At 41.0% G+C, this 12993-nt stretch overlaps 1 protein-coding gene and 1 long non-coding RNA gene across 2 annotated transcripts in view; one reads left to right on the top strand and one right to left on the bottom strand.

The window, feature by feature from the left end:
* LOC106995887 (disco-interacting protein 2 homolog C-like) overlaps window positions 1-12993 on the bottom strand; it is a 202880-nt gene that overhangs the window by 18464 nt on the left and 171423 nt on the right. The window contains exon 4 of the mRNA XM_077978911.1: window positions 10238-10363. Within this exon, the coding sequence (XP_077835037.1) occupies window positions 10238-10310 (73 nt within the window). The 5' untranslated portion in view covers window positions 10311-10363. The remainder of the gene's footprint in view (window positions 1-10237; window positions 10364-12993) is intronic.
* LOC106995573 (uncharacterized) overlaps window positions 1-12993 on the top strand; it is a 131566-nt gene that overhangs the window by 117209 nt on the left and 1364 nt on the right. The gene's annotated exons all lie outside the window — the stretch shown is intronic.

Below are 12993 nucleotides of genomic sequence, written 5' to 3'. Positions count from 1 at the left end.
ATGAATAAACAGAATGTGTCATATCTATCAAATAGAATATAAATAAATAATAAGGAATAAACTACTGGTACATGGTACAGCAAGGACTTCAAAACAGGTAAAGGAGGCATAGAGAATTATGTACATTGTATGATTTTATATCATAAAATTATAAGATCTAAAAAAACCAAAAACCATAAAATCATAGGGTAAAATATTCTATGATTTTATATTCTAGAAAATTTAGAGCGCACTGTTATGATTTCTAGGGTTCTTTTTCGTAGAGCTAACCTTTCATCTGATATCCTTTGCAATCAGCCAAGTACATTCTGTAGCACGTTTATAGTGTAGTTCTGCTGATAACACATTCTCTCAGCTTTCATATTTGGGAATGTGCTGTTTCACCCCTGTTTATAAAGGAGATTTTCCCTGGATATGAGTTGACAGGCCTTTCTCCTGCTTTTAGTGCTTTAAAAAATCTCTTTCCATGGTCTTCTGGTCTCCACTGTATCTTCACAGAAGTCACGCGTTGTTCAAATGCTTCTCTGGTGTGTAACTTGTCTTTTTCTTCTGAGTCCTTTCAGGATCTCCTCTTAATCTTGGGATTTCAGTACTCTGGCTATCATGAACTTGGATGTGATTCTTGTCGTACTTGTTCTGCTTGGAATTCACTGAACTTCTCGGGGCCGGACACAGGTGTTTGACATCAATCTGAGAAAACTTTGACTCCTTTTTTCCAAAGGTTCCTGCTCTTCTCTCTCTTTTCCTTCTTGTATTACAAGTATATTGACATATCACAGAATCTTGAGGTTCTGTTGGCTTTTCTTTCATTTTGTTTCTCTGGGCTTCACTTTGGTTAATTCCTTTTCATCTGCCTTCGAGCCCACAGACTTCATCTTCCTTCTCCAACCTGTTAAGCCTATCAGTGCAATTTCATCTCAGTGTCATATTTTCCAACTTTATAGTGATGTCTCATGTATACCCTATATATGCACAGCATCTCCTATCATCGATATTGCCTACCAGACTGGTACATTTGTCACAACTGATACTTCTACAGCAAAACATCATTACCACTCCAACTCCATCATTCACATCAGGGGTCATTCTTGGTGGTGTACAATATATGGGTCTGGACAAATGTATAACATGTATCCACCATTACAGTATCATACAGAGATCACATGATACTAAAAATTCTCCTGCTCTGCCTATTCATCCCTGCCTCCCCCGGACCCTGGCAACCACTGATCTTCTTACAGTCTCCATAGTCTTGCCTTTTCTAGGATGTTGTAAAACTGGAATCATACAACAACCTTTTCAGATTGCTTCTTTCACTTAGCAATATGCCCTTTAAGTTTCCTCCGTGTCTTTTTATGGATAGCTCATTTATTTTCATCCTCAAATAATATCCCATTGTCTGGATGTACCACAGCTCACTTATACATTCACCTACTGAGGGGCATTTTGGTTGCTTCCAAGTTTTGACAACTATGAATAAGGCTGCTCTAAATATCTACTTGCAGGCTTTGTGTGTAGACATGTTTTCAATTCCTTTGAGCAAATGCCAAGGAGTGTAATTGCTTTATCATATGGTAAGAGTATATTTAGTTTTGTAAGAAACCACCAATCTGTCTTCCTAAAGGCTGTTCTATTTTGCATTAAGACCCGCAATGAATGAGAGAGAATTCCCACAGCTCCACATCTTCACAGGCTTTGGTGTTGATACTGTTCTGGATTCTGGTGTAGTGATATCTTACTGTTGCTTTCATCTGCATTTCTCTATGACACATGATGTGAAGCATGATTTCATACGTCGATTTGCCATCTCTATATCTTCTTAGATGAGGCATCTGTTAGTCTTTGACCTATTAATGTGATGAATTACTTTAATTGGCTTTTCAATGTTAAACCAGCTTTGGATATGTGAAATTCCATATGGTTTTAGTGCACAATTTTTGTTAGATTTAATTTGCTAATATTTTATTGAAGATTACTGCATCTATGTTCATGAGAGATGTTCTGTAGTTTTCTTGTAATATTTTGTTATTAAAATGGTATTTGGTATTAAAATGATGCTGGCTCTATAGAATGAGTTAAGAAGTATTCCTCAGCCTCTATGTTCTGAAAGAGATTGTAGATAATTGGTATAATTTCTTCTTAGATGTTTGGTAGAATTCACCAGTGGACCCATCTGGGCCTGGCACTTCCTGTTTTGAAAGGTTATTAACTGATTCAATTTAACAGATACAGGTCCATACAGATCGTTTCTTCTTGTTCAAATTTTGGCAGATTCTGTCTTTAAAGAAATTGGTTCATTTCATCCACGTTATCAAATTTGTGGCCATAGAGTTGTTCATAACATTTATTATCCTTTTAATGTCCATGGGATCTGTAGTTATGTCCCTTATTTCATTTCTGATATTGGTAATTTATCTGCTGTATTTCTTTTTCTTGTTAGAGGCTTACAGATTTTCTCTCAAAGAACCAGCTTTTGGTTTCATTGATTTTTCTCTACTGATATTCTGTTTTCAACGTATTGATTTCTGCTCTTTCATTATTTGTCTCCTGCTTAGAATTTAATTTGATGTTGTTTTTCTAGTTTTCGAAGGTGGAAGCTGATTTAGATCTTTTTTTTTTTAACGTATGCATTTAAATCTATAAATTTCCCTATAAACATTACTGTCATTGCAGCTCACAAATTTTAACAAGTTTTCATTTTCATTTACTTCAAAAATTCGAAGAAATCTTGATTTCTTCCTTGAACAATGTAGTATGTATAAGTGTATTGTTTAATATCCTAATATATTTTCCAGTCATCTATTATTGATTTCTACTTTACTGTGGTTGAGAACACACTTCTTTGATTCCTATTCTTTAAAATTTGTTAAGGTGTGTTTTATGGACCACAACATGGTATGTCTTGGTGAATGTTCTGTATTCTGTTGTTGTTGGAGGAAATAGTCTATAAACGTCAGTTATATACAGTTGACTGAGGATGCCGATTTCAATTTTGTCCTGATTTTCTGGCTACTGAATTCGTCCATTTCTGATAAAGGGGTGTTAACGTCTCCAACTATACTAGTGGGTTAATTCTCCTTGAAGTGTATCAGTTTTTGCTTTGGCATTCTGATGCTTTGTTAGCAAAAATACATTTCAGGATTGTTACATCTTCTTGGAGAATTGACCCCTTTATTACATAATAATCATCTCTGGTAACTTTCCTTGATGTAAAGCCGACTCTGTCTGAAATTAATATCACCACTTCCATTTTTCAAAATGAGTGTTGGCTGGGTACGGTGGCTCATGCCTGTAATCCCAGCACTTTAGGAGGCCAAGGCGGGATGATCACCTGAGGTCAGGAGTTCAAGACCGGCCTGGCCAACATGGTGAAATCCCATCTGTACAAAAATAGAAAAAAAAATAAATTACCCAGGCATGACGACAAATGCCTGTAATCCCAGCTTCTCGGGAGGCTGAGGGAGAATCACTTGAACCTGGGAGGCAGAAGTTGCAGTGAGATGAGATCAGGCCATTGCACACCAAAAAATTAGTGTTAACATTCATATCTTTTTCCATCCCTTTACTGTTGATCTATATGTATGTCTTTATATCTAAAGTGGATTTCTTATAGACAATATATAGCTCGGTGCATTTGGACTGACATTGAAAGTAATGATATACAGTTGAATTAACATCTACCATATTTGTTACTATTTTCTGTTTGTTGCCATTGTTCTTTGTTTTTGTCTTTCACTCTTTTTTTTTTTTCCCTTGTGGTCTTAATTGAGCATTTTCTATGATTTATTTTCTTTCCTTTCTTAGCATATCAGTTACTCTTTTTTTTTTTTTTTTTTTTTTTAAAGTGGCTGCCTTGGAATTTGCAATATAAATTTACAAGTAACCCAAGTCCACTTTCAAACGACACTACACTGGTTTCTTGATAATGCAAGCACACTATAATAACAAAATAATCCTAATTCCTAATTGCTCTGTCCCATCCATTGGGTATCACTGCTCTCATTCATTTCACTTATATTTAAGTGTGTGTATATGACATATACATAAGCATATAATACAGTATATTTACTGTCGCTATTATGAATGAACTGTTATGTTAGATCTATTAAGAAAAATGAAAGATTTTCTTCTACCTTCACTATTTCTTCTTTAATGCTTTTTGTTTTTCTATTTATTTTTTTAAACAGACAAGGTCTTTCTCTGTTGCCCAGGCTGGAGTGGAGCAGCATCATTATAGCTCACCACAGCCTTGAACGGGATCCTGGGCTCAAGAAGTGACCCATCTCAGCCTCTCAAAGTAGCTGGCACTATAGGTGTTGGCCACCACGTTTGGCTTTTTTTTAATGAGACAGAGTCTCACTACGTTGCCCAGGCTGGTCTCAACTAAGCGGCCTCCAGCTGTACTCCCATCTTTGCCTCCCAGAGTGTTAGGATGACAGGTGTGAGCCCTGTAAACAGACTGTGCCCTTCCTTTCTTTGTGTGCAGCTGAGTTACTGACCTCTACTATTTTCTCTAAAGAACTTTGACCATTTTTTGCAAGGCAGGTCTACTGGCAACAAATTTTGCAATTTTTGTCGGAGAAGGTCTTTACTTTTTCTTCACTTTTGAAAGATACTTTCACAGAGTATAGACTTCTAGGTTAATGGAATTTTTTTCCTCTCAATAGTTTAAATACTTCACTCCACTTCTTGCTTTCATGGTGTTTGAGGGGAAGTTGAATATAATTCTTATCTTCCATAGGGAAGGAGATTACTCCGGTTTGCTTTTTAATCTTTGATTCACCATAGTTTGAATATTTTATGCCCAAGTAGAGTTTATTTTTGTTTTGTTTTTGTCGTCGTCGTTTTTACATTTATCCTTCTTGGTGTTTCTTGAGCTTCCTGGATCTATGGTTTGGTGTCTGGCATTAATCTGAGGAAATTCAGCTATTACTGTTACAAATAGTTCTTCTGTTCCTCTTTCTTCCCCCTTGTATTACCGTTATGCATATTTTATGCCTCTGTGGAAGTCCCATAGTGCTTGGATACTCTGTTCTTTTTTGCTTTTCAGTTCTGGAGGTTGGAGTTGGGTATTTCCCTTTCCACCAGGTCAGAAGGCTCTGATAAAATCCCACCTGGTTAGTCTCTGGTTAACAAGCTTCTCTGGAAGGTAGACCTAGTGAAGAGTGCACCTACATATTGAAAAATGATTCCTATTCTCTTTCCCCTGTAGTAAGTATGAGGGGATTTTTCTCTGATGTTTACTTCAAGAACCTGGTTGAGCTTCTGATGATACAACTCACAAAAGCATGAGACCCATATGCACAGGCCTCCCGGAGGTTTTAACTCTCAGATGTGGCCACACCTCACTGCAGCAATTTGTCAATTCCAGTTCAGGTTTTCCAATCCCAGCATGGGTTCCTTGGAGCATTGTGCTCCAGTGTATGGTAATTCTCCGCTTTACCTGTCCAGCCAATCTGGGGACAGTGGCTTGCCTGTGACCTCACGTCTCTTGCAGGTTTAAGAAGAGCAGCTGATTTTTCAGTTTGCTCAGCTTTTTACCTGTGAGGAGGGAGTGACAATTCTCAAGATTATCGTGTACGGAACCTGAAATTCCCCAACTCCATTATAGTAAAAAGTGTCTTCCCTTCCTCTGGCCCAAGAATTAAAATATTTTCGTTCTTTGACACATTGTAATTTGATTCCCTAAATATTTATAATTGTAGATTTAAAAACTCGGTCTTCTGCTGGATCAGACATCTAGACAGGCACTTTCCAACAGAATTATGAGAGTCCTGTTATAGAACTTGAAACCTTCCTTGTAGCCTCATATAAATATATAAACAGGTACAATTAATTTTACTAGTATATTTTTAACTCAAAATGCTCATACTATACTTTCAATAAGAAATACAAATAGGCCGGGTGAGATGGCTCACATCTGTAATCCCAGCACTTTGGAAGGCTGAGGCGGGTGGATCACGAGATCAGGAGATCGAGACCATCCTGGCTAACACGGTGAAACCCCGTCTCTACTAAAAATACAAAAAATTAGCCAGACGTGGCAGCGGGCAGCTACTTGGGAGGCTGAGGCAGGAGAATGGCATGAACCCGGGAGGCAGAGATTGCAGTGAGCCGAGATCGCGCCACTGCACTCTAGCCTGGGCAACAGAGCGAGACTCCATCTCAAAAAAAAAAAAATACAAATACAATATTTTCTATTTTTTATATTAACTGGCATGTCTTTCACGCAGCAAATCCACTTCAGACCGGGCGCACTTCATGTGCTCAGCCGCCGCATGTGGTGAGTGACAGAGACCATCCTGCATGTGTGTGCACTTTTTACTGCCTTTTTCTTGACCACGATTCTACCTCCTGTTTCTCTGTGTATGCAGTGATTATTTGCTGAGTATTACACATTGTAGGTAACATGTTGAGCACACTCAGGATCCCTAACCTTCCTCTGAAGCTTTCCAGCTCTTGTTTTAGTAGGTAGCACAGGCACTGCTGGGTCATTGTGACATGGGCAGGCTTGGATTGATTCGCTGCTGGTGTGGATCTGTGGAGAGCTCCAATCCTGCACCCACTCCGATCTCCCCCTCCTGGATGTGGTAGGGTGGCCATGCTCCGCTCACACCGGAGCTCCTTCCGAGCTCTGCATTCTGGACTTGATAGGATGGCCCTGCTCCACCCACACCTGAGCTCTCGGCGCCACAGTCTGCAGGTGTTCTCCAGAGGGCAAGTGTACTGTGGGTGCGTCTCATTCATTCTCCTGCCCTCGCCCTCAGGTTCTGGCTGGCACAGCTCTTGTCACAGACTAAAAACAGCCACCTCATTCGGTTTGTGCAGTTTTACAGTTGTTTACGGCAGATGTGTGATTTGGGTCCCTGTTCTCTGATCATGGCTAGAAATTTTGGCAAATGATTCTATCTTTACATTTGAAAACTAAAGGCAAGTTTCACCCAAAGAATATTAGTGTTGCAACAATCCTAATGAGTGTTTCTCCAGAAACTATAATCCAGGTCAGCAGTCCGTCATTTCATAGAAGATAAACTTCAAGAACATTCTCTGAAGGGCAATGAAACTCAGTAAGATCTTACCACTGTTACCAACAACTAAGAAAAGTAGGTAGGAAATGCAGCTAAGATTTTGATCGAGTAAGTACGGTAATAAACATTCAAACTATCGCTAAGCACAAAATAGGGAGGGAGTAAAAAATTTTTATGATATTGACATTTATGATTTTACAAAACTGCCCCATGTGATATCAAGAGGACTCCTGATGGAAATTTACAAAGGATGCTTTATGGTTTATATAAAAATGTTAGTCAAATCCAAATATTTCACAAAAATAACATTTCAAATAATATTCTTTTATATTTTGTAGACATCTGTACAGTGAGGTTATTCATCACGCATGACCCAGTAACATTTCTTAGCCGTTGGATTCAATACGAGAAATAAGCAAATAACCGCACTGCTTCTTCCATTTCAAAGTCATTTCTCTTATAAAAAGTGGTGAAGAAAAATGCCCGTTGCCTTACATACTGGTTAGTGCCAAAAATTTGGTTTAAAATATTTCAAGTGGGTTATCCTTTTACGTCCATGTTGTTAGTTACACAAAGAACACACACAAATGCAATTTTTTTACCATAAGTTTTTGCGAATTATAACCATAAACTAAAGAAACAGGATTAAGCATATTATTTTTTGAGATAGGGTCTAGCTCTGTTGCCCAGGCTGGAGTGCAGTGGCATGATCATGGCTCACCGCAGCCTCAACCTCCCCCGGCCCAGGTGATTCTCCCACCCCAGCCTCCTGAGCAGCTGGGACCACAGGCACATACCACCATGCCCGGCTGATTTCTGTATTTTTTGTAGGGATGAGCTTTGGAATGTTGCCCAGGCTAGTCTCAAACGCCAGGACTCAAGCAATCTGCCTGCCTTGGCTTCCCAAAGTGCTGAGGTTACAGGCATGAGCCACCACGCCTGGCCTAATCCTTTCTAAAGAGTCTCTATTTATTTTTCTTTTCTTTTCTTTTTTTGAGACGGAGTCTCTGTCTGTTGCTCGGGTTGGAGTGCAGTGGCCGGATCTCAGCTCACTGCAAGCTCCGCCTCCCGGGTTTACGCCATTCTCCTGCCTCAGCCTCCTGTGTAGCTAAAACTACAGGCGCCCGCCACCTTGTCCAGCTAGTTTTTTGTATTTTTTAGTAGAGACGGGGTTTTACCGTGTTAGCCAGGATGGTCTCGATCTCCTGACCTCGTGATCCACCCGTCTCGGCCTCCCAAAGTGCTAGGATTACAGGCTTGAGCCACCGCGCCCGGCCTTATTGTTATATTTTTCTAATTGAGATGGGAGTCTTGCTCTGTTGCCCCGGCTGGAGTGCAGTGGTGGCATCTTAGCTGACAGCAACCTCTGCCTCCCGGGCTCAAGTGATTCTCCCACCTCAGCCTCCCAAGTAGCTGGGACTACAGGTGTACACTACCAGGCTCAGCTAATTTTTTGTACTTTTGGTGCAGACAAGATGTACAAAAGGCATTTCTGTACATTTTGCCATGTTTTCCAGGCTGGCCTTGAACCCTTGGGCTCAAGCCATACACCTGCACTGGACTCCCAAAGTGCTGGAGTTATAGGCATGAGCTACTGTGCCCAGCCCTTAATCATGTGCTGTGACTTAATATTAAAATAAAGAAAGGGAGGAGTCCAAGGGAGCACGTAGGCAGAAAGGGCTCCTTTACCAACAACCTTGCTAGCACGGCATTCACTCCCTTGCCTGCTGGCATTGCGCTCTTTAGATGAAGAACACTTTATGTGTAAATGAAAAACAAGAACAACATAGGAACACCCTGTCTCTACAAAAACTTAAAACTTAGCTGGGTGTGGTGGTGAGCACCTGTGGTCCCAGCTGCTTGAGGCTGAAGTGGGAGGACCACTTGAGCCCAGGTGGTCACAGCTGCATTGAGCCAAGAGCTGCCATCATGATGCTGAATTCCAACCTTGGTGAGAGAGCAAGACATTGTCTCAAAACAAAAAGCAACGAAAACCCAAAATGATGTACTGTAAGTTCTGTCCTATAAATTCCACTACCTTCATTTGTAAAGGTACATAAAGGTGAAACTCAGGAGCTGCTTGCTGTAATGTGGACATATGCTTGATCTCAGCTCTGATCTGAAGCACATCCTTCTGTCTCACTGCTTCCCAAGTCTAAGCTAAACTTCAAAAGTAAAAATACTCCCCAAAATGTTGTACATTTTCAACTATTCATATTGTACCTTAAGTTTCTCTTGTATTGGAGGAAAAACACGGTGTCATTTAAAGTGATATGTAGCTTCAAAGTGGGATGTAAGGTGATTCAAGTCCTTTGAGAAGACAAGCTTGTAACAATGACATGAATAATGTTGGAATAAAAATCACAGAAACTAAACATCAAATAACGTAGGTTCAATCTGTGTCTTTAACAAGTATCCGGATAACTAAACTTTCTGCTTTCCTTGGGTGTGAAGATCATGAAATGTAGTTTATAATTATTTGGGTAGAGAAAATAGAGAATTTGGGTAGTTATGTAAAATTCAAGATTAAAGAAAAGCAGTATTATATAGCAGAAATATAAATTGGCTATTACGTTTAGCAATTTAGATCAGGGGTTGGCAGGTCTGTGCATCAAATCTGGTTCACTGTGCTTGTAAATATAGTTTTATTGGTACTCAGCCATAGGCACTTGCTGTCACCCGTGGCTGAGGGCAGAGTTAAGTGGTTGTAAGAGACCTTATGGCCTGCAGGAACTAAAATACCAGCTGGCACCTTGCAGGCAAAGTTTATGACCTGATTCGGGTAGCTGCTTAAACTGTCCAATTCGCTTGTTCTAAAACAATCCAACAATACAGCACACTTATCTGAAGATTTGAGAACACGCATGCACCAGCCTAATCAGAAGAAAAGTCCAATTCCACCCAGAGGGCTACAACAAACTCTTCCCTTTTCCATACAAGGAATTAAATGAATAAAAGTGTGTGAGATTTTACTGGTATGTATCATATGCACGAGTCTTGATGAAAAGTTAAAAACGTGTATTTATACAGATACATAATGTTACTTTTCCTTCCACGTTTAACTCATACACTGTTTTTGGAATTCTGGTTCACAAAATCTGCATTTCTGCACCATGATTTTGAAGGCAAAAACCCGAATGCTGAGCCAGTGGTCAATTCTGAGGCGCCCAGCATGTTCAGGAGGCAGTGTCAAGGAGTGTGTCCCTTACCTGGAGGGGTGTAGGCATCCATGGAGGTCTGCACGACCAGGGACCTGCGTTTGGAAGGCATAGGCACCGCCATCTTCCACTCTTTGTGTTTGGCCAGAGCTGCCTGGACAGCTTCCGTGTGGACGTCTGAAACGGAGAGAGCTCAATCACTCAGGGCTCAGCTGAGGTCACAGTGGCCAAGCTGTACCCTCCTCTCTGTCCCCGCAGCACGGTTCATCCACCTTCTCAAACTCACCAACAGATGGGTAGGTGACGAAAGAAAATCAGTGTTTACAATTCCAGTAAAGACATTAAAATTTATTCACAGACTTTTAATTATTCATTTTATTACTGCAGAATCCATGTCCACAAGCAAACACTGGCTGTAAACTGCGCTGAGATTTTTCTTTTTAGGGTGAATGGACCTTGATCTTTGGAGATTCTTTGTAGGTCACACGTGTGAGCCTCCAAATCCTTTCACTGTACCACTGAGAGGCGTGCACACGCCTCGCACCCCAACTCACACTGCCACAGTCGCAGCTCAGCTCAATACCAGCCATGGGCCAGGACTGTGTTGGCTATGGATAAGGTATGGCTGTGTCCCCACCCAAATTTCAACTTGAATTGTACCTCCCAGAATTCCCATGTGTTGTGGGAGCGACCTAGGGAGAGGTAATTGAATCACTGGGGCCCATCTTTCCTGTGCTATTCTTGTGATAGTGAATAAGTCTCATGAGATCTCATGGTTTATCAGGGGTTTCCGCTTTTGCTTCTACCTCGTTTTCTCTTGCTGCTGACATGTAAGAAGTGCCTTTCGCTTCCCACCATGATTCTGAGGCCTCCCCACTATGCGGAACTGCAAGGCCAACTAAATCTTTTTCTTCCCAGTCCCGGGCATGTCTTTATCAGCAGCGTGAAAAGAGACTAAAACAATCATTAACACATTTTGTGGCTATTAACCCATTACATTAATTCCACACATTCACTGAATGCCTTCTCTGTAAGTCCCTACGGGCTGGGGACGCAGTGGTGATAAGGCAGACAGTCTCATGGCATCTCACGCAGGCCACTTCTTAAGGGACGAGACAAGTGATACATGGGCTAGAGAATTAAAGCAGAGACAGATGCAGCGGCAACTCCAAACTGTGAAGCCAGGGAAGAACCCTCTTAACACAGAATCAGAACAACGGGAATGAAACATACCGGCTGTCAAGATGAGAATCTTTGAGACACAGGCAAAAACCCGCTCAAAGGCCCTAAATTGTCAGTGAGAACGGTGTTAGCAGAATAAAAACACCACCAAAAACGGCCAGCGTGAGTGAAGACGGGTTGGGGCAGTTTTCTCTGAAGCTGCGAGAATAATCCCATGAAAGGGAATCGGACGTGGCTTTCTGGCTTAAACCCCCCAAGCTGCCACCTGAGACAGGACCCAGACCCTCAGCATCACGCCCACAAGCAGCTCATCACACTGCTTGGTCTTGGTCAGCCTTTGTACACACTTCTCTCCCTAACTAAAGAGCCTGGTCATCTGGCCACTATTTCTAATTCCCAGGTCAAAAACCACTATATGACTGACTTGGCTCATGGCCAAAAACTGAAGGGATCAATGAAGTGACAGTCCACTCACTTCCACAAATCGCTTTTTGTTTTGCATATTCTCCCTTTTAAACTTTTTGGATGTAATTTCAAACACACGGAAAATCTGCAAGACCAGAGTAGCGAATTCCCACATAACTTACCAGGCTCAACTTAGGCCCAAATGCTCCTATCTTACATCACTGCTTTCCCCCCTCCCCCATGAATTTTCTAAGTCAAATGAAAATAAATTTCAGATACTATGTCCTTCCATACCTAAATGTTTCAACGTATTTCCTCAACACAAGGATATGCTCTCACATTCATTTTCCTCAAGATCGGGAAATTTAACTGTCATATACAAAGTTCACTTTCAAATGGTGTCAACTGTCTCCATAATTTTTTTACTTTGTCCTCCTATTTGAAGATCCAATCCAGGATCATGAATTGATTTGTCATGTGATTTTTACCCGTCCAGAATCCAAGTTTCTTAGCTTTTGTGTTTCTTGAAATTGGAAATGTTAAAGGATACAGGTCAGTTATTTTACAGCTTGTCCTTTATTTTGGTAACTTCCGGACTAGACTCAAGAGTATGCATTTTAGCAGGGACACCGCAGACGTCTGTCCTGTGTGGCAATGTTAACATCGGCAACTCAGTGAAGGTGGTGCTTACGTGCCTCCAAAGCAAAGATGCTACTTCTCACGTTGAAATTAAGATTTGGGAGGAGACACCCTGACACTATGTGCATATTCTGTTTTCCATCAATTCTTCACTACTAGTTTTAGCATCCACTGATTTCCTGTCATTCCTTTTAAATCATTAGATCTTCCATATTCACTGAAAAATAATTATTCTATCTTTCAGCATTCATTTACCTATGTCCATATGTACTCATGGAGTCTGGCTTGGTGGGTGATGATTCATAGTTACAATGGTTTGTTCTGTTGCTCAACTGGTCCCAGATTTGACACCGGATTCCCCAGCCCTTAGACCAGGGCTCCTTCTAGTGAAGAACCGTGTTTGGAAGCTAAGAGTGGGCACCGGGTGCTGCTGGGCATTGCCAGCAAGTAGAACACACAACACGCATGTACACGCATATGCACCCACACCCATCCACAGGCACTTCTATCCCTGTCTACATCTGTCGGGAGCCACCAGCTTATACTGGTACCTCCTGCTGCAACCGAATCCCACGTGATCC

Source organism: Macaca mulatta, chromosome 19, assembly GCF_049350105.2.
Source record: "Macaca mulatta isolate MMU2019108-1 chromosome 19, T2T-MMU8v2.0, whole genome shotgun sequence".
Taxonomy (NCBI): Eukaryota; Metazoa; Chordata; class Mammalia; order Primates; family Cercopithecidae; genus Macaca; species Macaca mulatta.
Note: the sequence above shows the minus strand (reverse complement) of the source record. Positions and strands in the feature narration are given on the sequence as shown.